This window comes from Salmo salar, chromosome ssa20 (genome assembly GCF_905237065.1).
Source record: "Salmo salar chromosome ssa20, Ssal_v3.1, whole genome shotgun sequence".
Lineage (NCBI taxonomy): Eukaryota > Metazoa > Chordata > Actinopteri > Salmoniformes > Salmonidae > Salmo > Salmo salar.
In genome coordinates, this window is record NC_059461.1 from 9,877,312 (window position 1) to 9,902,223 (window position 24,912).

A 24,912-nucleotide genomic window follows, 5' to 3' on the forward strand; every position below is an offset into this window, starting at 1 on the left:
ATGGTCTCTCTCATGGTCTTTCTCATGGTCTCTCTCATGGTCTCTCTCTCTCATGGTCTCTCTCATGGTCTCTCTCTCTCATGGTTTCTCTCTCTCATGGTCTCTCTCTCTCATGGTCTCTCTCTCTCATGGTCTCTCTCATGGTCTCTCTCTCTCATGGTTTCTCTCTCTCATGGTCTCTCTCATGGTCTTTCTCATGGTCTCTCTCTCTCATGGTCTCTCTCTCTCATGGTCTCTCTCATGGTCTCTCTCTCTCATGGTCTCTCTCATGGTCTCTCTCATGGTCTCTCTCTCATGGTCTCTCTCTCTCATGGTCTCTCTCTCTCATGGTCTCTCTCTCTCTCTTTCTCATGGTCTCTCACATGGTCTCTCTCATGGTCTCTCTCTCTCTCTTTCTCATGGTCTCTCTCATGGTCTCTCTCTCTCATGGTCTCTCTCTCTCATGGTCTCTCTCTCTCTCTTTCTCATGGTCTCTCACATGGTCTCTCTCATGGTCTCTCTCTCTCTCTCTCTCTCATGGTCTCTCTCTCATGGTCTCTCTCATGGTCTCTCTCTCATGGTCTCTCTCTCTCTCTTTCTCATGGTCTCTCACATGGTCTCGCTCATGGCCTCTATCTCTCGTTCATGGTCTCTATCTCTCTCTCTCTCATGGTCTCTCACATGGTCTCTCTCATGGTCTCTCTCTCTCTCTTTCTCATGGTCTCTCTCTCTCATGGTCTCTCTCTCTCATGGTCTCTCTCTCTCTCTTTCTCATGGTCTCTCACATGGTCTCTCTCATGGTCTCTCTCTCTCTCTCTCTCATGGTCTCTCTCTCATGGTCTCTCTCTCTATCGTTCTCATGGTCTCTCTCTCATGGTCACTGTCATGGCATCTCTCTCTCATGGTCTCGCTCATGCTCTCTCTCTCATGGTCTCTCTCTCTCATGGTCTCTCTCTCATGGTCTCTCTCATGGTCTCTCTCATAGTCTCTCTCTCATGGTCTCTCTCATAGTCTCTCTCTCATGGTCTCTCTCTCATGGTCTCTCTCATGGTCTCTCTCTCATGGTCTCTCTCTCATGGTCTCTCTCATAGTCTCTCTCTCATGGTCTCTCTCTCATAGTCTCTCTCTCATGGTCTCTCTCAAGGTCTCTCTCATGGTCTCTCTCTCATGGTCTCTCTCATGGTCTCTCTCTCTCTTTCTCATGGTCTCTCTCTCTCATGGCCTCTCTCTCTCATGGTCTCTCTCATGGTCTCTCTCTCTCTTTCTCATGGTCTCTCTCTCTCATGGTCTCTCTCTCATGGTCTCTCTCTCATGGTCTCTCTCTCTCATGGTCTCTCTCTCTCATGGTCTCTCTCTCTCATGGTCTCTCTCATAGTCTCTCGCTCATGGTCTCTCTCATGGTCTCTCTCTCTCTCAAGGTCTATCTCATAGTCTCTCTCTCATGGTCTCTCTCTCTCTCTTTCTCAAGGTCTCTCTCATGGTCTCTCTCTCTCATGGTCTCTCTCATGGTCTCTCTCATGGTCTCTCTCTCACGGTCTCTCTCTCATGGTCTCTCTCTCTCATGGTCTTTCTCATGGTCTCTCTCATGGTCTCTCTCTCTCATGGTTTCTCTCTCTCATGGTCTCTCTCTCTCATGGTCTCTCTCTCTCATGGTCTCTCTCTCTCATGGTCTCTCTCTCTCATGGTCTCTCTCATGGTCTCTCTCTCTCATGGTTTCTCTCTCTCATGGTCTCTCTCTCTCATGGTCTTTCTCATGGTCTCTCTCTCTCATGGTCTCTCTCTCTCATGGTCTCTCTCATGGTCTCTCTCATGGTCTCTCTCATGGTCTCTCTCTCATGGTCTCTCTCTCTCTCATGGTCTCTCTCTCTCTTTCTCTCACGGTCTCTCTCTCATGGTCTCTCTCTCTCATGGTCTTTCTCATGGTCTCTCTCATGGTCTCTCTCTCTCATGGTTTCTCTCTCTCATGGTCTCTCTCTCTCATGGTCTCTCTCTCTCATGGTCTCTCTCTCTCATGGTCTCTCTCTCTCATGGTCTCTCTCATGGTCTCTCTCTCTCATGGTTTCTCTCTCTCATGGTCTCTCTCTCTCATGGTCTTTCTCTGTCTCTCTCTCTCATGGTCTCTCTCTCTCATGGTCTCTCTCTCTCATGGTCTCTCTCATGGTCTCTCTCATGGTCTCTCTCTTGGTCTCTCTCTCATGGTCTCTCTCTCTCTCATGGTCTCTCTCTCTCATGGTCTCTCTCTCTCTTTCTCATGGTCTCTCACATGGTCTCTCTCATGGTCTCTCTCTCTCTCTTTCTCATGGTCTCTCTCATGGTCTCTCTCTCTCATGGTCTCTCTCTCATGGTCTCTCTCTCTCTCTTTCTCATGGTCTCTCACATGTTCTCTCTCATGGTCTCTCTCTCTCTCTCTCTCTCTCTCATGGTCTCTCTCTCATGGTCTCTCTCATGGTCTCTCTCATGGTCTCTCTCTCTCTCTCTTTCTCATGGTCTCTCACATGGTCTCGCTCATGGCCTCTATCTCTCGTTCATGGTCTCTATCTCTCTCTCTCTCTGTCTTTCCCTCTCTCATTCCCTTGGGAACACCACACGCACCACACACACACACTGGAACAGCCGGGCAAGGTCAGCAGGTCAGCGTGGTGGACCTGACCATCTGAGGGGGTGGGGCTAGAGGATGGCGCAAACCATCTGAGAGATGGGGTGGTCGATCGGCTGAACAATCTGTGAGGGATAGGGGAGGGTATGTACCATCTGGATAGGGGTGATATATAGGGGTGATATTGTGAAATGAAGGGTGGAGAGGACAACCTAACAGCGAGAGAGAGAGAGAGAGAGAGAGAGAGAGAGAGAGAGAGAGAGAGAGAGAGAGAGAGAGAGAGAGACTCAAAATGGTGATACTTGACAGTGCCTAGCTCTCCACAAGTGCTCGCACTGGCAACACCACCAGAGTACAATGCATGAAAAGAGGACACACAACTTCACTCAAAGGACATTTGTGGCACTGCACTTCTGTTGAACTAAATGGTTTGATGGCTACCCTATGCACTTCCCTATCGTAGGCCATATTTGTCCATCATTACACAAGAAACACATTTCTGCAGAAGTTCTGGACTGAAAGTGGCTGAATACTTAACTGTAGAATAGCTACAGTAAAACCCAGACTGAGATATGAGTTCTGTATTGAGGTCAGCAGCACATAGCGGAGGGATTTCCATTTGTTTCTCTGGTAAAAAAAAAACAAAGGCAGAGCCATTAGCCCTTGTTACTGCCGCTTCGCTATCTCCAACAAGGAAATGGAGGAGCGTTGCTCTAGCTGCTAATGTGTGTGGGTCCTCTCCCCTGAATAAGGTCCAAGCTAACTCACTCCCACTTCACTTCCACTAGATAACACACACTGTGAAACAGTAAAGTAGGCCTGTCCACTGTAGACCTCATTAAAAGTAGGAATTAATGGAGAAACTAGGATGTCAGAGAAATATTTTGGAGACTTGGTAGTATATATTAAGCTTCTCCCGTATATTAATTAAATCCAAAAGAAATAAGATGTTCTGTAGTCTAGATACTGTCTCGATGGGTTCTTGTTGGCCATTGTCAATTAAACTACATTGATGGATTGATGTTTTATACACTTGGCATGGGAAGATTCAATTTAGTAGAAACTAACAGACAAGCAGGTGTGTTTTTAAGTGACAGATTTACTAAAATGCTTCACTCTTGATAGCTGAGAAGAAGGCCTTCATGTCAATTTAAGGAGTTTTAGTTGACTTACCTGTGACGTCTGCTGCCATCAGCCTCTCTGCTCTGATGACCTTCACCTGGACCATACCCACATCTTTCAGGTTGTGGAACGACCTCAGTACACTCTGCAGGATAGAGGTCAGGGGTGAAGAGTACATTGAGTAAATTAAGCTCAGCCCTTTTGAGTTCAGCAATTCACCACTGACATTCAAACGGTCACATCAAGTGGAGTCGAACTGGCAAAATGTCCTTTTATTGTCAAGCCAGTCAACGTTTCCCCCATCTCTGTCTCTTTTTTATTTTAACACACACGTGTCAGAATTACCTTTACCTTCTGTATTTTGTGAGTTAGAGAGAGAGAGTTAGAGAGAGAGAGAGAGAGAGAGACAGAGGGCGAGAGAAATAGCGAGAGCGAGATTCAGAGCGAACGAAAGAGCAAGAGAAAGAGTGAGAGAAAGAGCGAGAGAAAGAGCAAGAAACACACCATTTACTGATAATAGAGATATTGCAGAGCTCAGCCACTCCCACTGAGGCATGACTGGTATTCAGGCAGTGATGTGATAGATACTGGGCACCATCACTTATTTACTGGCCATACTGGTGTATATATATATATATATATATATATATATATATATATATATATATATATACACACACACAGACAGACAGACAGACAGACAGACAGACAGACAGACAGACAGACAAAAACACCTCCACTCTCTCTGTGACCTTTTCCACACTCAATGAAAACACATATCTCCATGTTAGCACCAGCATCATTGTCACTTCACACAGGTCAGACAGGCAGGCAGCACAGATAAAGAAAAGAGCTGAGGAGGTCAATGTGTGTGTGTGTCACGGCATAGGCATTCACACAACGACAAACACACACAAACTGACACGCACACACACAAAGACATGCACTGAGGCCTTACTGAGAGACATGCTGGCGTGTCTTAAAAGCAGTGAAAACGCACTTCACTTCAATTTATTTCTCTCTCTGGCAATAACCCCTTACATACCCAGAGGAGTAATTATAATTTACATTTCAGAGTCAGGGCCAGGCTACAGACTTAATTTATTATAAACTCTATCAGCCTCTGCCTGTTTCCAGCGATATTATTGTTGAAAAGCCTTCGAAAAAAGATGAGAGGAGAGGAAGGAGGGAAAAAAACCTTTCCACATAAGTTTAATACATGATTTCTCTGAAGATATGACAGCTTGTTATTTGTGATTATTGGGGATGGCCTAAAAGAGAGAGAGAGAAAGAAAAAAAAACATGGCTGATTTGTGAAGCCGGAACATTTCCATAGCAGAGGAATTTCTGATTTGCGTGGCTGCCTTTTCAGGCCCACTCAATAGACAGGCAGATAGATTGAAAAGCTCAGGAGATGAGGCCTCTTTATTTTTTTAATGAAAGGCTGTGGAATATATTTTCTCACCCTCCATCCTCCCAGCTACCAAGCTGACGAGGCTCTCTCTCTCTATATCTGGGTTCAGCCTAGCCCCATTACTGAAGAGGTTCCACCCCCCCCCTCAACCTCCTACCCGCCAGCAGGGATTGGCTGGGGAGGTGGGGTAGAGGGGGGGTGGGGGTGGGGGGGGGTGGTAGCATGTGGCGAGGGTGAGTAAGGGGGAGGAGGGGATGGTAATATGGCGGGGCCCCGGCTTGACTGACAGCTTGTCACCGTGACGTCTTATTCCATCTCTGTTATGGTGAAAATGAATGTCAGCACGCTGAGCCTTATGACTTGCTGTCATCTTGGAGGAGCCTCACCTTTTATCAACGCTCCAAATAACATTTCATCCCCACCGTCTGCAGGACGGACAATCCGGTCAGGGGACATTAAATCGGATGACTGTGAAATGTCATAATAAAAATGGAATGCTAACAGCTTCCGCCTCCTCCTCTCTCCCCTCTCTCTCTGAATTTCTCTCTACCTCTTCCTCTCCTCCTAGTTGCCCCCTCGCTGCTATGTGTGTGTTGAGGGTGAGTTATGGGGGTGTAGGGGCTGCAGGAGTGGAGTAGAGTGGGGTGGCACCACTTGAGGAGAGGTCAGTGTGTGTACCCCCAGGCCCATTAAGACCCATTAGTCCAGTTCCTCCTCCCCCATTAGTATGCATAAGTCCTGCCCGCTCCCTCTTCTCACCTCACCTTAATACAGCTGACATACCCAACACACTACAGAGCACCATCACTGGGCTTGGCAGAGGGGTGAAGTTGTGGCCAATATGTTAACATCTGAACACTGGTGGATCAAGACTTAAGGCTAAAGAAAAGACATACACAGAATGCAATTTTTGCACAGATACATTACCAAGATACAGATAAACTATCACCATACAGATACACTATAAAGGTATAAATACACTACCAAGATACAGATACACTATCAAGATACAGATACACTATCACCATACATATACACTATCACCATACATATACACTATCACCATACAGATACACTATCACCATTCAGATATACTATCACCATACAGATACACTATCAACATACATATATACACTATCACCATACATATATACACTATCACCATACATATACACTATCACCATACAGATACACTATCACCATTCAGATATACTATCAACATACAGATACACTATCAACATACATATACACTATCAACATACAGATACACTATCACCATACAGATATACTATCACCATACAGATACACTATCAACATACATATACACTATCACCATACAGATACACTATCAACATACAGATACACTATCAAGATACATACAGTAAGGGGAAAAAAGTATTTGATCCCCTGCTGATTTTGTACGTTTGCCTACTGACAAATAAATGATCAGTTTATAATTTTAATGGAAGGTTTATTTGAACAGTGAGAGACAGAATAACAACAAACAAATCCAGAAAAACGCATGTCAAAAATGTTATAAATTGATTTGCATTTTAATGAGGGAAATAAGTATTTGACCCCCTGTCATTCAGAAAGATTTCTGGCTCCCAGGTGTCTTTTATACAGGTAACGAGCTGAGATTAGGAGCACACTCTTAAAGGGAGTGCTCCTAATCTCAGCTTGTTACCTGTATAAAAGACACCTGTCCACAGAAGCAATCAATCAATCAGATTCCAAACTCTCCACCATGGCCAAGACCAAAGAGCTCTCCAATGATGTCAGGGACAAGATTGTAGACCTACACTAGGCTGGAATGGGCTACAAGACCATCGCCAAGCAGCTTGGTGAGAAGGTGACAACAGTTGGTGCGATTATTCGCAAATGGAATAAACACAAAAGAACTGTCAATCTCCTTCGGCCTGGGGCTCGACGCAAGATCTCACCTCGTGGAGTTGCAATGATCATGAGAACGGTGAGGAATCAGCCCAGAACTACACGGGAGGATCTTGTCAATGATCTCAAGGCAGCTGGGTCCATAGTCACCAAGAAAACAATTGGTAACACACTACGCCGTGAAGGACTGAAATCCTGCAGCGCCCGCAAGGTCCCCCTGCTCAAGAAAGCACATATACATGCCCGTCTGAAGTTTGCCAATGAACATCTGAATGATTCAGAGGAAAACTGGGTGAAAGTGTTGTGGTCAGATGAGACCAAAATGGAGCTCTTTGGCATCAACTCAACTCGCCGTGTTTGGAGAAGAAGGAATGCTGCCTATGACCCCAAGAACACCATCCCCACCGTCAAACATGGAGGTGGAAACATCATGCTTTGGGGGTGTTTTTCTGCTAAGGGGACAGGACAACTTCACCGCATCAAAGGGACGATGGACGGGGCCACGTACCGTCAAATCTTGGGTGAGAACCTCCTTACCTCAGCCAGGGCATTGAAAATGGGTCGTGGATGGGTATTCCAGCATGACAATGACCCAAAACACACGGCCAAGGCAACAAAGGAGTGGCTCAAGAAGAAGCACATTAAGGTCCTGGAGTGGCCTAGCCATCCCATAGAAAATCTGTGGAGGGAGCTGAAGGTTCGAGTTGCCAAACGTCAGCCTCGAAACCTTAATGACTTGGAGAAGATCTGCAAAGAGGAGTGGGACAAAATCCCTCCTGAGATGTGGGCAAGCCTGGTGGCCAACTACAAGAAAAGTCTGACCTCTGTGATTGCCAACAAGGGTTTTGCCACCAAGTACTAAGTCATGTTTTGCAGAGGGGTCAAATATTTATTTCCCTCATTAAAATGCAAATCATTTTATAACATTTTTGACATGCGTTTTTCTGGATTTGTTTGTTGTTATTCTGTCTCTCACTGTTCAAATAAACCTACCACTAAAATTATAGACTGATCTTTTCTTTGTCAGTGGGCAAACGTACAAAATCAGCAGGGGATCAAATACTTTTTTCCCTCACTGTATACACTATCACCATACAGATACACTATCACCATGCAGATACACTATTAAGATACATATACACCATCACCATTCATATACACTAACAACAATTAAGGCTAAAGAAAAGACATACACAGAATGCAATTTTTGCACAGATACATTACCAAGATACAGATAAACTATCACCATACAGATACACTATAAAGGTATAAATACACTACCAAGATACAGATACACTATCAAGATACATATACACTATCACCATACATATACACTATCACCATACATATACACTATCACCATACAGATACACTATAAAGGTATAAATACACTACCAAGATACAGATACACTATCAAGAGACATATACACTATCACCATACATATACACTATCACCATACAGATACACCATAAAAGGTATAAATACACTACCAAGATACAGATACACTATCAACATACAGATACACTATCAACATACAGATATTATCAACATACAGACATACTATCAAGATGCAGATACACTATCAAGTTACAGATACACAATCAACATACAGATTTTTGTAATTAGGTAAGTTAGTTAAGAGCATAATCTTATTTTACAATGACGGCCTACCCCGGCCAAACCCTCCCCTAACCCGGACGACGCTAGGCCAATTGTGCGCCGCCCTATGGGACTCCCGATCACGGCCGCTTGTGATACAGCCCAGGAACGAACCAGGGTCTGTAGTGACACCTCTAGCACTGAGATGCAGTGCCTTAGACCACTTTGCTACTCGGGAACCAACATACAGATGAAGATACAGATACACGATCAAGATACAGATACACTATGAAGATACATATACACAATCAAGATATAGATACACTATCAAGATACATATGCAGTTGAAGTCGGAAGTTGACATACACTTTAGCCAAGTACATTTAAACTCAGTTTTTCACAATTCCTAACATTTAATCCTTGTAAAAAATCCCTGTCTTTGGTCAGTTAGGATCCCTTTATTTGAAGAATGTGAATGCCAGATTAATAGTAGAGAGAAAGATTTATTTCAGCTTTTATTTCTTCCATCACATTCCCAGTGTGCCAGAAGTTTACATACACTCAAGTAGTATTTGCTAGCATTGCCTTTAAACTGTTTAACTTGGGTCAAACGTTTCAGGTAGCCTTTCACAAGCTTCCCAAAATAAGTTGGGTGAATTTTGGCCCATTCCTGCTGACAGAGCTGGTGTAACTGAGTCAGGTTTGTTGGCCTCCTTGCTCGCACACAGTATTTCAGTTCTGCCCACAAATATTCAATAGGATTGAGGTCAGGGCTTTGTGATGGCCACTCCAATACCTTGACTTTGTTGTCCTTAAGCCATTTTGCCACAACTTTGGAAGTATGCTTGGGGTCATTGTCCATTTGGAGGACCCATTTGCGACCAAGTTTTAACTTCCTGACTGATGTCTTGAGATGTTGCTTCAATATATCCACATCATTTTCCACCCTCATGATGCCATCGATTTTGTGAAGTGCACCATTCCCAAAGCAACCCCACAACATGATGCTGCCACCCCCGTGCTTCACGGTTGGGATGGTGTTCTTCACAAGCAAGCCTCCCCCTTTTTCCTCCAAACATAACGATGGTCATTATGGCCAAACGGTTCTATTTTTGTTTCATTAGACCAGAGGACATTTCTCCAAAAAGTACGATCTTTGTCCCAATGTGCAGTCGCAAACCGTAGTCTGACTTTTTTATGGCGGTTTTGGAGCAGTGGCTTCTTCCTTGCTGAGCAGTCTTTTAGGTTATGTTGATATAGGATTAGTTTTACTGTGGCTATAGATACTTTTGTACCTGTTTCCTTCAGCATCTTCACAAGGTTCTTTCCTGTTGTTCTGGGATTTATTGCATGTCTCGCATCAAAGTACGTTCATCTCTAGGAGACAGAACACATCTCCTTCCTAAGAGGTATGACGGCTGCGTGGTCCCATGGTGTTTATACTTGCGTACTATTGTTTGTACAGATGAACGTGGTACCTTCAGGCGTTTGGAAATTGCTCCCAAGGATGAACCAGACTTGTGGAGGTCTACATTCTTTTTTCTGAGGTCTTGGCTAATTTCTTTTGATTTTCCCATGATGTCAAGCAAAGAGGGACTGAGTTTGAAGGTAGGCCTTGAAATACATCCACAGGTACACCTCCAATTGACTCAAATGATGTCAATTAGCCTATCAGAAGCTTCTAAAGCCATTACATAATTATCTGGAATTTTCCAAGCTGTTTCAAGGCACAGTCAACTTAGTGCATGTAAACTTCTGACCCACTGGAATTGTGATACAGTGAATTATAACTGAAATAATCTGTCTTTAAATAATTGTTGGAAAACTTACGTGTCATGCACAAAGTAGATGTCCTAACTGACTTGCCAAAACTATAGTTTGTTAACAAGACATTTTTGGAGTGGTTGAAAAACGAGTTTTAATGACTCCAACCTAAGTGTATGTAAACTTTCGACTTCAACTGTACATTATCAAGATATACTGTAGATACACTATCAAGATACATAGAGGGAGAGGGAGCACACGTGACAGTACCCACTCCCCGACGCGCGGCTCCAGCCACAGGACGCCGACCAAGATGACGATCCCGGGGATCAGGAGCAGAACGGTCACCTCTGCTAAAGCTTGGAAACCTGTCGATCCGGCTGAGGTGCGGGAGCATGACAACCTAGAGCGCCAGAGAAAGAGCATACGTGACTGTACCCCCTTCCCGGCGCGTTCGGCCCCAGCCGGACGCCAACCACAGGGACGATCCCGGGAATCTGGAGCAGACCGGTCGCCTCCGCTGAGGTGCAGAAACCTGACGAACCGGCTGAGGAGTGAAACTGATGAGCCGGCTGAGACCTCCCTGGTTGCCTCGGATGTGGCATGGGAACTTGTTCACCCAGCTTCGGCATGGGAGCCAAACGAACCCGGTGAGGCATGGGAGCCTACAAACCCGCTGAGGCCTCCCAGGTAGCTTCGGCTCCAACACCCGGACCCGACATCACCCTCAACACAAAAACAAACAAAAACAAACACTCCCTGATGCTTCCCTTTGGTGAGTCGTCATTCTGTAACGATGTACGCTGAGAGTCGGGTAGTAAGTTCAGGGAGTGAATACATTTAATAAATAAATGAAACAAACACGTGACACAAACAGCGCAACGACATGAAACAGGAACAGGAATAATGACGATTGGGGAAGAAACCAAAGGGAGTGACATATATAGGACAGGTAATCAAGGAAGTGATGGAGTCCAGGTGAATGTCATTATGCGCCTTACGCTGGTGACAGGTGTGCGCCCTAATGAGCAGGCTGGTGACCTAGAGGCCGGAGAGGGAGCACACGTGACAGTCTTGATAGTGTATATGTATCTTGATAGTGTACCTGTATCTTGATCGTGTATATGAATTGCTAGTGTATATTTATCTTGATAGTGTATCTGTAAATTGATAGTGTATCTGTATCTTGATAGTGTATCTGTATGTTGATAGTGTATATGCATATTGATAGTATATCTGTATGTTGATAGGGTATATGTATCTTGATAGTGTATATGTATCTTGATAGTGTATCTGAATTGCTAGTGTATATGTACATTGATGGTGTATCTGTATTTTGATAGTGTTTTTGTATCTTGATAGTGTATCTGTATCTTGATAGTGTATCTGTATCTTGATAGTGTATCTGTATGTTGATAGTGTATCTGTATCTTAAAAGCATATCTGTATCTTGATAGCGTAGCTGTGTATGTGGCTCAGTTGGTAGAGCATGGTGTTTGCAACGCCAGCATGGTGTGTGCAATGCCAGGTTTGTGGGTTCGATTCCCACGGGGGGCCAATAAAAAAAAAAAAAATTATAATAAAAAAAAAAAGGCATGAAATGAAATGTATGCATTCACTACTGTAAGTCTCTCTGGATAAGAACGTCTGCTAAATGACTAAAATGTAATGTAAATGTATTGATAGGGTATCTGTATGGTGACAAGGTATCTGTATCTTGATTGTGTATCTTTGTCTTGATAGTGTATCTGAATTGCTAGTGTATATGTACATAGATAGCTTGTCTGTATATTGATAGTGTACTTTTAATGTTGGTAGTGCATCTGCATGTTGATAGTGTACCACAATGTTGATATTGTATATGTGTATTGATAGTGTACCTGTATCTTGATAAGGTATATGTATATTGATAGTGTATCTGTATGTTGATAGTGTATCTGTATCTTGAAAGTGTATCTGAATTGCTAGTGTATATGTATATTGATAGTGTATATGAAGGGTGATAGTATATCTGTATCTTGATAGTGTATCTGTATCTTGATAGTGTATCTGTATATTGATAGTGTATCTGTTTTTTAATATTGTATCTGTATCAGATACAGCCCAGGATCGAACCAGGATCTGTAGTGACGCCTCTAGCACTGAGATGCAGTGCCTTAGACAGCTGCGCCACTCGGGAGACAACATGTTTCTTCATAGTGTTTTTGTATCTTGATAGTGTATCTGTATCTTGATAGTGTATCTGTATCTTGATAGTGTATCTGTATCTTGATAGTGTATCTGTATGTTGATAGTGTATCTGTATGTTGATAGGGTATATGTATATTGATAGTGTATGCAACCAACACATGCACTGCATACACAACGTCCTACAGTAAACCCTCCACGTTTCTCATCATGGTAGAATAACTCACAGCTAGAGAGACAGCAGTCTGTCAGTCCATTCGTCAGTACCAGGCACAATAGACACAATAAGAGCCAAAACTATTACATGGGGGAAATACCACACCTAGCATCTACAAGCCCACCCATGTCCCTCCACTGTTCATCAAACAGACGAACAGTTATGAAAGCCTAGGCCCAGAGTATAATAGAGACACATAGGATGGGAAAAGGGTCTTTGAGAAGCCCAACATCTTCAGAGCCCACTCTCAGGTGTGCATTATCACTTGTCTTCAATGGCGGCAGATTAGGGGAGGGAAACGCCTGCAATGCATGCTTACCTCAGAGAGCTAACGGGCTAACGTCTACATCCTGTTCCCACATGCTATTAAACCAGGGACTTAACGTGGACGGTGGAGGCGGAGAGTGGGGAGGTTCAATAGCCCGGCCCTGTGCTCCTCTCCTCTCCTCTCCTCTCCTCTCCTCTCCTCTCCTCCCCCCCCCCCCTGCCTCTCCTCCCCTCCCCCCCCTGCCTCTCCTCCCCTCCCCTCTCCTCTCCTCTCCCTCTCCTCTCCTCTCCTCTCCTCTCCTCTCCTCTCCTCTCCTCTCCTCTCCTCTCCTCTCCTCTCCTCTCCTCTCCTCTCCTCTCCTCTAGCAGCCAGATGAAAGCTGAAAGTCATCTGATATGTCAGTGCTGCGTTAATGATGTCGGGCCGGGCCGGGCCGGCGGTGAGAAGCCGGGGATGGAGGAAGGATTTAATTGCGTTTGTACCTCATCTATACTTTTTAAGGAGCCAGCATATGTGCTTCAAAGCCCAGGCGCTATGATGATGACAATGCATGGCACTTGTAACCCCCACCGACAACCCCCTTCCCTAAGTCGTTTATTGGTTAGTTGATGGGGGGGTGAGGGTGCAGGTTAGCTGGTGTGTTAGGGAGGTTGCAGTGATTAGCACTAGTGGGTGCTTTGTACGACCGTCTGCTAGACAGCTGATTCCATACTGATGATATCAGGGAAGACATTTGCCTGAGCATTGCTTCACACACACCTCCTTACGCACACACATATTCATGAACAAATGCACATACACACCGAGACTCACAAAGACCCACACACACACATGCACGCACGCGAGCACACACACACACATTCAGACTAATCTGCTTTGGAGAGTATTGTACAGCATTAGTAGCGACACTTGCTTTTATCGGTCTGCCTTGATAAGGTACATCTTTATTAAATTCTCTCATTGAAAGGGCATCAGTCAGGAGAAAAGGAATACGCTAATGGCGGCAGTCCTCTTCAAACCAAACCACACTGTCCCCCACCGACTCACCCCGCATCCCTCCATCCCTCCATCCCTCCACTTGCTGCTAGTCGTGTGGCCAGCGGGGTCTTTGGTGGGAGACAGAGAGCATAGCCTGCACAGAGAGACCAAGAGCGAGCGAGAAAACGAAGGAGAGAGAAGATGGGGGGGAAATGTCTCTCCTTTACAGAACAGAAAAAGGGGGGTGGCAGTTGTGAAAGGTGAAATAGCTTTTTCTTTTCATTTTGCACGCCTACCCCTTCCAGCGCAACCCTCACCCCTTACCTCTCGCTCCCTATTACACACCCACACCCACTTACACACACATTCCCCTCCCCGCCTTGCTCTAAGTGTGTTTAGGAAGAGAGTCGCGTCCGCCGCCTGTCTCGGTCCTAGAGCTCCCCCCTCTGAGCATGGGACGCCACTACAGCGTGGGGAGTGCTCTCGTGGCCAGCCAATGAGGTGCTAGCGTGGTATGTAGGTCACGCGTCCATGGTTGGCCTGTGGAGCGCTCTCCACTGGAGCTCACCCAGATCAAACACACAACCCAGCAGGACTCTAAACTTAAATTAGAGCACAGTTTACACACAAACACACACACACACACACACACACACACACACACACACACACACACACACACACACACACACACACACACACACACAGAATCAAATTCCCACATACAAACAAATGAAGTAGGTTGCTCGAATATGGTGCAACTGCAGAGAAACAAAACACACACACACACACACACAGCGTGATAGAGGAATGAGCATTTCCTGTCTTAATGAAGGAGCACGGCACAGCGCTGGGACGTATGCTGAGACTCCTCCAGGCCTCAATCTGCATTATCAGCGTGTTAAGCAACTGTCATCAGACAACATACTGTTGATATGTGACGAGTGTCCCCTGTCAGGGCTGTCAATGCGTGAGCTGCAGTGCCCAGGTTGTGTGTGTGTGTGTGTGTGTGTGTGTGTGCGCGCGAGAGCGTGTGCGTGCGTGCCTTTGTGTTGGGCCGATGGCTGAGAGTGACAGCAAGTGAAGGGTTAACAGCGCTAAGACAAAGGGACAGGTGGAGTGTATTGTGCTAGGTCTCCTCAGAGAGACACCAAGCCTTTTTCAGCTAACAGGCACACACACACAGACGCGCGCACACACATAGACGCGCACACACAGGCATACAAACAGTGACACACTAGCAGACACCACAGATCCTTTTAAATATTCAGAAATAATAATATTCACACCCACTCACATTATGGTGTAAAAACACACACTATTGGAGAGAGGGGAGGGATTCACGGCAGCTTCAGTTTCAATAGAACCTGTCAGAGTCCGTCTTCTCTCTTAACCTCTCAACCCCCTCTTTTCTTTCTCTTCTCTGTACCCCATCCTCTCATCTACGGTCCCCTCCCCTCTTTCAGCGGTAGTTACCAGGTCAAAGCCCAGCCAGGTCACTCGAGATCCAAGGCCATATTTGACATTCGTTCAGGTCGCCAGGACGTCGGGGGATGCCTTCAAAAGCAGCCACTAGGGGCAACGGTGAGCGCCATTCCCATTAAGTAGGCTTGCAGCTTGCTAGGGTGTTATGGATGGGGATGGCGGATGGGCGTCAGCCGTGGGCGTCAGCCGTGAGCCCCAGCTCCAAGGGTTGCGTGTTCAATCCCAGTGGTAGGCACTCATCTTTACAAGTGTCAAACTGAAATCTTTTTGCAAAGCCAGGGTGCAAAAAAAAGCTACAAAAGTGTTTTTATTGTTCCATACACTGAATAGGTGTATCGAAATGTGTTTCTATTGTTACATACACTGAATAGATGTATCAACATATGTTTTATTGTTACATACACTGAATAGGTGTATCAAAATGTGTTTCTATTGTTCCATACACGGAATAGATGTATCAACATATGTTTTATTGTTACATACACTGAATAGGTGTATCAAAATGTGTTTCTATTGTTCCATACACGGAATAGGTGCATCAACATGTGTTTTTATTGTCACATACACTGGATAGGTGCATCAACATGTGTTTTTATTGTTACATACACTGGTGGCGGCAGGGGTGGCAGGTACCCTACTGGTTAGAGCGTTGGGCCAGTAACCAAAAGGTTTCTAGATCAAATCCCAGAGCTGACAAGGTAAAAAAAAATGTTGTTCTGCCCCTGAACAAGGCAGTTACCCCACTGTTCCTAGGCCGTCATTGTAAATAAGAATTTGTTCTTAACTGACTTGCCTAGTTAAATAAAGATTAAATAATAAAATAAATAGTTGTATTGAAATGTGTTTTTATCGTTACATACACTGGATAGGTGCATCAAAATGACGCCCTGGTTGGAAATGTGATCCAATGAAAACAAGTTGTGACAAAGTGTTGTTGCTTGATGTCTTCACACGAGGGAGCAGGAGAGACCTAGAGCCTGAGTCTTGTCACTTAGGCCTCTACCATTAAGGTCACCTACTGACACATGCACACACACAAACTCACATATCTCTGTAGTATCTGGTGTCTCTCGTGTGGGTCATCCAGAATATTGACCGACAGGTCCGAGATGGACACTGCTGCAGCCCCCGTGAGTGTGACCAGCAGCACCAGCATGCCCTCGCCCTCCTCCAGTGGTACGTCCAATTTATGAGTGTGCTCTTTACTCAGCGGCGACAGGTCTATCGAACACCTGAAACACACACACGTTTTAATTACAGATATACAGGTATATAGACTCTAACACTGAGAGGAATGGGGGGGGGATGATAGTGAGAAAGAGTGAGACAAGTGGGTGAAAGCAGGAGAAAGTGGGGAAGAGAAAGAGTGAGGTAGAAAAGAGTGAAAAAATAACGTATTTCCTTCAGTCAGTCGACAGGTCCCAATAATCACTGTGCTTTTACTGTAGTCCGCCAGTCATTTGTAAATATGTTGCATGGTTATGGCACAGGGTTGCTTTGTTCAGTCCAATTCACCAAGAGACTGGGAGAGAGAGAGAGAGAGAGAGAGAGAGAGAGAGAGAGAGAGAGAGAGAGAGAGAAAGAGGTTGAGAGAGAAAGAGGTTGAGAGAGAGGTTGAGAGAGAGGCTGAGAGAGAGGCTGAGACAGGGGAGATTCTTTTAGTTTTCCAGTGAGTCAGTGGTGCAATGGGAAGCAGGCAGGCACACCGGTGCTCAATGTGTGTGCGTGCGTGTGTTAATGAATCTGTCAGTAGGTCCTGGACAGAGGGGTGACGTGGACATCAGTGGGCCTGGAACATGACTCAAACAGATGGGTATTTAAGGAGGGGGAAATAGTCAATTACAAGCAAGGACCAGTGGACACTAGCTCTCCAGGAAGAGGTATGGAGAAATGCAAAACGAGCTCCTCCAATCTCCTCTCCTAGCTATTAGCCTCCTGTCTTAGTGGGGACTTGTCAAACACACATTCACGCGCACATGTAGCGAACGTGAGTCGGGCTAACGGTTTAGTGAACTCAAAAGCAGTGTCACCCTCGGCCCAAGAGGGAATCTCACATCAAATACACACACACACACACACACACACACACACACACACACACACACACACACACACACACACACACACACACACACACGGCAGACCCTTAGAGCATTCTAACAAAGACAGGAGGGAGACTATTGGCGTTGTTGAAAAATGAACAAAAGAAAGTGTGTGTCAATGCGTGTGCTTGTGTGTGAGTGTGTGTGTGCATGGGAGAGGCCCACCTGCCCATGAAGTCGTCCTTCTTGCCTGCGTCTTTGTCCCAGACGGTGATGTCGATGAAGCCCCCCTGCTCCTCATACAGATGGAAGTCAAACTGCTCTCTCCACTGGGGGTTCAAAGTCTTGGGTATCGTCTGCCGAGTGGAGCACACAAAAAGAGGGATATGTGCGCAGCAAATTTGCAATCGGAATTTTATACACCCACAGTGTTAAATGTAACACTTTCTTAGAAATGATATGTGACCATCACAAATAGTGTTAATAAACTAACACAACCAAGAGTGTTGGGTCCCTAACTCCACGGGTGTTGCAAATTCTGACGTGAAATGAACACAGGGAATTAACACGTGGTATTACAGTAACTTGTTTTTGGGTGTTGTTTTAACACTGTAGGGTGTAAAGCCTTATTTGCATATTTATTTCCCAGGATGGACTGTGTTTGCGTAGCGTGTAAAAATCCTCTGTCCTCGGTTGCAACACTTACTACCGAGTTCCAAACTGCCTCTGGAAGCAACGTCAGCACAATAACTGTTCGTCAGGAAATTCATGAAATGGGTTTCCTGGAGTGATGAATCACGCTTCATCATCTGGCAGTCTGACGGACGAATCTGGGTTTGGCAGATGCCAGGAGAACGCTACCTGCCCCAATGCACAGTGCCAACTGTAAAGTTTGGTAGAGGAGGAATAATGGTCTGGGGCTGTTTTTCATGGTTCGGGCTAGGCCCCTTAGTTCCAGTGAAGGGAAATCTTAACGCTACAGCATACAATGACATTCTAGATGATTCTGTGCTTCCAACTTTGTGGCAACAATTTGGGAAAGGCCCTTTCCTGTTTCAGCATGACAATTCCCCCGTGCACAAAGCGAGGTCCATACAGAAATGGTTTGTCGAGATCAGTGTGGAAGAACTTGACTGGCCTGCACGGAGCCCTGACCTCAACCCCATCAAACACCTTTGGGATGAATTGGAACGCCCACTGCGAGCCAGGCCTAATCGCCCAACATCAGTGCTCGACCTCACTAATGCTCTTGTGGCTGAATGGAAGCAAGTCCCCGCAGCAATGTTCCAACATCTAGTGGTAAACCTTCCCAGAAGAGTGGAGGCTGTTATAGCAGCAAAGGGGGATCAACTCCATATTAATGCCCATGATTTTGGAATGAGATGTTCGACGAGTAGGTGTCCACATACGTTTGGTCATGTATTGTAATGCTAAAGTAGCTAACAATTGGCTAGGAAATGGGTTGGAAGGTCCAGTACGTGAGGGCTGGTGTAGGTACCTTGCTCTTGTATTTCTGATGGCCCAGTCTGAATTTGACGTAGGGGTCACTGAAGCCGTTGGCGTCCATAGGCTGGAGGTCGCGAGCCTCAATCAGACTGATGCTCACTATACCTCTCCACAGCTGAGCTTTCCTGTGGACATCTGACAACCGCATACTTGAATGCAGCTGCTGCGTACACCCACCCACCCACACACACACACACACACACACACACACACACACACACACACACACACACACACACACACACACACACACACACACACACACACACACACACACACACACACACACACACACACAAAGCATGCAAACAGAAACAGACAGTCAATCACAGTATTCTATCTGTAGACACACAGCAATACATATGACAGACATGAAGACCATACAAAGAGATGGAGGCAAAGGAATAAACACACAGTCCAACACAGAAACATTGGAGTCAACTTCTGGTTCAGAGCTTGCCCATTATGCTGTGGATCACTCCTGTACATTGTAATATAGATACTGTACCTGATCTGGGTTCAGATCCCACCCCTGATGCTTCTACTGTCCACTCTACAGGCTTACAGTCACAACCTAACAATGGACATCTGTGTTTTTACCTGGACCTGTATTGATAAAGTGTCTCACAGTAGGAGTGCTGATCTAGGATCAGTTTAGCTTTTTAGATCATAAAGAATAAGACTATGGACAGGGGTGGGGGCTAATTATAGATCAGCACTCTTACTCTGAGAAGCTTTATGAACACAGGCCCTGGTCTATGAGTCTTTGAGTGACAGCAGTAGAATTTAATAAAACCCATTGAGCTGTACCACTGACAGCATGAATTCTGATTGCTGCTCCTCCCCCCTCAGTTTAAAACCCATTTTCGAACCGTTTCCTAATCGCTTACAGGCTAATTTAACCTCGGCAGGAGTCACACATCTATTGCTCGCTTGTGCGGGGAGAAAAAAAACACAAAAATAAAGCCTGTCGGTACTTATTTGTCAAACAAACACATCTCTATGAGTTATCTCACTGTCTCCCTGCCTCATTTGGAGGGGCCTCATTAGCATATCTTTTGTTTGGAGTGAATTTCATTAAACTGTGAACAAACCCTGGCGCACAAGCAGTAGCGCTTTGATGTGGAGACGAGGCCTATTCATTTCCATTCTCCAGACATGAAACAATGAGAGCTGGGCTCTGTGATACAACCACCCATACTCGCACGACTGTACAGTAAGTCCAGGTAACCTACTACACTATGTTGTCATGCTAATGGTGAAGGGTGCCGCTCTATGCTAGCTAACTCCTCTTCCGGTGAAAAGCCTAATTGGGAGGCCGCGTAATTGTATTGTTGCTACATATCGCTCATTATGTAAAAACCCATGGCCGATTTGGATTAGGAATTAACAGATTCAACACCCCACGCCCAAAGTAGAGCAGGGAAAATAAAATATGAGGGTAAGTGTTGGGTTGAAATCCCTTATTGAAAATAACAATCAATTTAGGAGCTGATATAGGCTAAAACGAAAGCCCTGTGTGATTGAACTCTTCAACTTATGCGATAACATAGAGGCATGAGCTGGCTTTTCTGGACTTGAAGGGAAGCTGATTTCAACTATTTTAGTGTTATAATTATGCCAGTGGTTCTTGCATTGTTTGCATGTATTGAGTCCAGCACTATACTGTCTTGATTAAAGAGAAGAGAGTGTATAAATAAGTGTGGCGGGAAGGAGGGAGGCAGACACACAGGAGAAGTAGGGCTTGGTGGGGAAGTGCAGCAGTTAGTTAGCACTGGAGATAATTCCCGAGTCACAGGCGGGATGGCCCAGTTTGGAGCTTCAAAGGGTTGGTTTGGGGGAAGCACTACAGCAGAATGTCCGCACCACGCCAACCAGAGACAAACTATGTTACTGTCTCTCAATATAAACTCAATCAAACTTTTACTCAACTGTACTCAACTGTACTCGACTACACGCCTTCAGATCAAGAATGCTGCTCTCAGAAACATAGACAAATGTGGGAAGTTGTTTGTCATCAAGGGTCCATCCATGGGTTTGGTTTCAAATGAGACAGAGACATAAGCCTACTGGTTTTGAACTCCTGAGGGGTTCTATGGTGCAGAGGGAATCAAGGTGACAAACAGGATACAGAACATGAATAGCCATTAGCTACAGATACAGACACGTGCCACATGCATAGGCCAATGTAAGGGAGAAGCAGCCCCTGGACCAGCATTCCTTCTGTAGTAAGGAAATAAAAGAAAGCAAAGATGAGGAACATAGGTTAAGGGTCAATCTGCTAGGCATGATGGGAAATCAAAAGGATATTCACAGGGTGGATGTCCTCATGAGGTAAAAGGGTCTCGTCTTAGACCTGGGAGATCTAGCTTGACAGCAAGTAAACCTCCGACACACCTCTAAAACTATCTATCCATCCATCCAAAAGGTGCTCTCTCACTCTCTCTCATCACAAGTTCCTTCTCTGAACCTCCTCTTTTCCTTTTTACTAAAGAAACATGTATACTTTGTTTCTCAGGACTATCTACAATCTTCAAACTAAGACCATTAAGGGCCAGACATTTCTTGGCTTTAGTTTGGCCCTGAAGTTGAGCCTGGTGAGCCTCTGTAAAGAGACTAAACTGCTGCCTCAGTCACATAGGCCCCTTAACAATGTGAGAGGTATAGAGATGACAGGGAAGAAAGAGTCACTTTATTTTTCTCACCCATCAGCTGCAATACACTAGTCTGGCTAATACCAAACTCAAAGTCCTGTGGAGGCTAGTGGGAGGAGCTATAGGAAGACAGGCTCATTGTAATGGCTGGAATGGAATTAATGGAACAGAGTCAAACATGTGGCTTCCATATGTTTGATGTGTTTGATACCGTTCCATTTATTCCATTCTGGCCATTACAATGAGCCTGTCTTCCTATAGCTCCTCCCACTAGCCTCCACAGCATGTACTGTACATCCAGTATACCGGCTACTCGTCGCTGCTCTCAGTTCACCTGTCTGTATAATGCAGCTTGAGGGAAATAAAACATGATGGAGTGGGAACTGATAAAGGTGACAGGGAGAGGGGCTGGGTCTCCACCTGAACCCAGGACAGCAGAGGGGTTTGGGTGGGTAGAGTAGGTAGGTAGTTGGTATTAGAGGTAACATGCCATGTATTACCTTATTGGATCGCTTCCAGCTCCTTCTCAAAAGCATGGTCTGTAAATGAGACAAAGCAGTTATAGGACGCTGGAGAGCTTAGAGCTGCAGGGGATCAGAGGGCAGAGGTCAGCCCAGGAGGAGGCAGGGTGAGGAGGACGGTCACAGGCAGCCAAAATAAGCAACACATACAGTAAGAAGCGCTGCCACCCACAACGGCCCATATATACTGTGCTGCACAAGCACAGGGGACAGGTATATATGTGTGCTAGCACACACACACTGGCAGAAAACACACAAATACAGTCCCACATGACTCTCTAACCCTACCCTTGGCCCTAACCCATCAATACCTGCAGATCTCAAGGGTATGTGTAGGTGTAACCAGTGTAGAGGAGGTCCTTCAACCATGTTGCTTCCACCTTACAGATTTGCAAACATTGAAGGGTTGTTAGGGCCAAATGGATGGTTAGGAAGTGTTTTGGGACCAGCTAACACAGATTAACCAGTGATGGCGAAAGCATCTGTGTGTGTGTGTGTGTGTGTGTATCTGGGCATTAGTTTCTTAGACATTAGTAGTCATTATGTTAAGGTTATTTTCCAGTTTCTGATTACCATGTAGTACAGTATTTATGAAATGTGAACATATGAATGTGAATCATCTGTCTAGTTTTGATTCTAGTTTGTCATGGCCTTGAATTCAAGATTTCATTTTGCCCAGTAGGTGGCGATAGAGGACAACATCCATTCTGTGTAGTGTTGCTGTGACCTTGTGCTCCTTTTCACAGTTTGAGGGATCCGAAAGGATGCTTAACCCAAATACAGTTTTTTGTTGTGTCAAATGTGGATTCTGTGAATTATCGAACCAAATAAGGAGCAAAATTAAGACATCAGACCAAACAGAATAAAACATTTCCCCCAAGACTCTCCTCTTGTTCTTTATCAAACATGCAGGGGTCCAATTAACCAAACAAATAATTGAACAGAAATAAATACGACTCTGAAACATTGAGCACGTCCACAGAGGGAAGGATGCACATCATTAGGAGCAATATTACCCAACACTCTTTGAAAATGGAACAGTTTTTTTTTTCTTCTAAAAGCAAATTGTTTGTTGTGCGTGTGTGCTCAAATCTTTTTTCTCCAGTAGGTCTACTATACTGCAAATTCATTTCCACCAGTTGAAAGATGGATTATATACAGCTCAGCAGCTCATAGAGACTATCTATCATTGGCTCGGTGATGTATTACGGAGCCGTGCCATTGGCTGGGGAGACATTTCCTCTGAGCCAAATGAAGTGAGAATGAAAGGGATACTGTGGGATTTTACCATTTTTATGTACTTTCTCAAGCCAATGCTAACTAGCGTTAGCGCAATGGCTAGAAGTCTATGGTATGTTCTAGCACGCTAGCAGATACCCATAGACTTCCAGCCATTGCGCTAATGCTAGTTAGCATTGGCTTGAGAAACTACCTCTAACTTCCTTCATACTGGACCGAGGAACTTGAAGCTGTCGACCCACTCCACTACAGCCCGATCAATGTAGACATTTCCTGTAGTCCACGATCAGATCCTTTGTCTTGCTGACGTTGAGGAAGAGGTTGTTATCCTAGCACCACACTGCCAGGTCACTGACCTCCTCCCTATATACTGTCTCATCGTCGTCAGTGATCAGGCTAACCACTGTCGTGTCATCAGCAAAATGAATGATGGTGTTTGAGTCGTGAACGGCCACGCTGTCGTGGGTGAACAGAGAGTACAAGGAAGAGACTAAGCACTCACCCCTGTGGGGCCCCCATGTTAATGGTCCAGTGTGGCGGATATGTTGCTGCCTACCTTCACCACCTGGGGCGGCACCTCAGGAAGTTCAGGATCCAGTTGCAGAAGGTGTTCAGTCCCAAGATCCTGAGCTTAGTGATGAGCTTGAAGGGCACTATGGTGTTTGGATATGTACGTACGGTCACTGTGGGGACGATGACATCGGAGCACTTATTACTGAAGCCGGAGACTGACGTGGTAAACTCCTCAATGTTACTGGGTGAATCCCGGAAAATATTCCAGTCTGTGCTAGCGAAACAGTCATGTAGCTTAGCATCCGCTTCATTGGACCTCTTCCGTATTGAGCGTGTCACTGGTACTTCCTGTTTGAGTTTTTACTGGTAAGCAGGAATCAGGAGGATAGAGTTATGGTGAGATTTGCCAAATGGAGGGAGAGCTTTGCATGTGTTTCTGTGTGTGGAGTAAAGGTAATCTAGAGTTTTACGCCTCTAGTTGCACAGGTAACATGCTGGTAAAAATGAGGCAAGACAGATTTCAGTTTCTCTGTATTAAATTCACAGGCAAATAGGAGCGCCACCTCTGGATGTGCATGGTCTTGTTTGCTTATGGTCCTATACAGGTCGTTGAGAGTGGTCTTGTGCCAGTATTGTTTTTTTTGGAGGTAAATAGACATTTACCAAAAAAATTGATGAAAACTCTCTTGGTAAATAGTATGGTCTGCAGCATATCATGAGGTATTCTAACTCAGGCAAGCAAAACCTAGAGACTTCCTTTACATTCGTGCACTAGCTGTGGTTAACAATGAGACACACACCTCCCCCTTTAACCTTCCCGAAGCTGCCGTTCGGTCTTGACGATGCATAGAAAAAACAGCTAGATGTACAGTACCAGTCAAAAGTTTGGACACACCTACTCATTCCAGGGTTTTTCTTTATTTTAATTATTTTA

At 45.1% G+C, this 24,912-nt stretch overlaps 1 protein-coding gene across 11 annotated transcripts in view; it reads right to left on the reverse strand.

The window, feature by feature from the left end:
* The window catches only part of LOC106580145 (multiple C2 and transmembrane domain-containing protein 1-like), a 228,087-nt gene that overhangs the window by 68,712 nt on the left and 134,463 nt on the right, over nt 1-24,912 (reverse strand). For 6 of the 11 annotated variants that reach the window (XM_045704316.1, XM_014160873.2, XM_045704314.1 and 3 more), the window contains exons 6-10: nt 22,206-22,244; nt 19,044-19,214; nt 17,771-17,901; nt 16,549-16,735; nt 3,749-3,842 (exon numbers count right to left, since the gene is read on the reverse strand). In XM_045704316.1, the coding sequence (XP_045560272.1) occupies nt 3,749-3,842; nt 16,549-16,735; nt 17,771-17,901; nt 19,044-19,214; nt 22,206-22,244 (622 nt within the window). The remainder of the gene's footprint in view (nt 1-3,748; nt 3,843-16,548; nt 16,736-17,770; nt 17,902-19,043; nt 19,215-22,205; nt 22,245-24,912) is intronic. The other 5 variants (XM_045704315.1, XM_014160869.2, XM_045704317.1 and 2 more) reach the window with 3 other exon arrangements.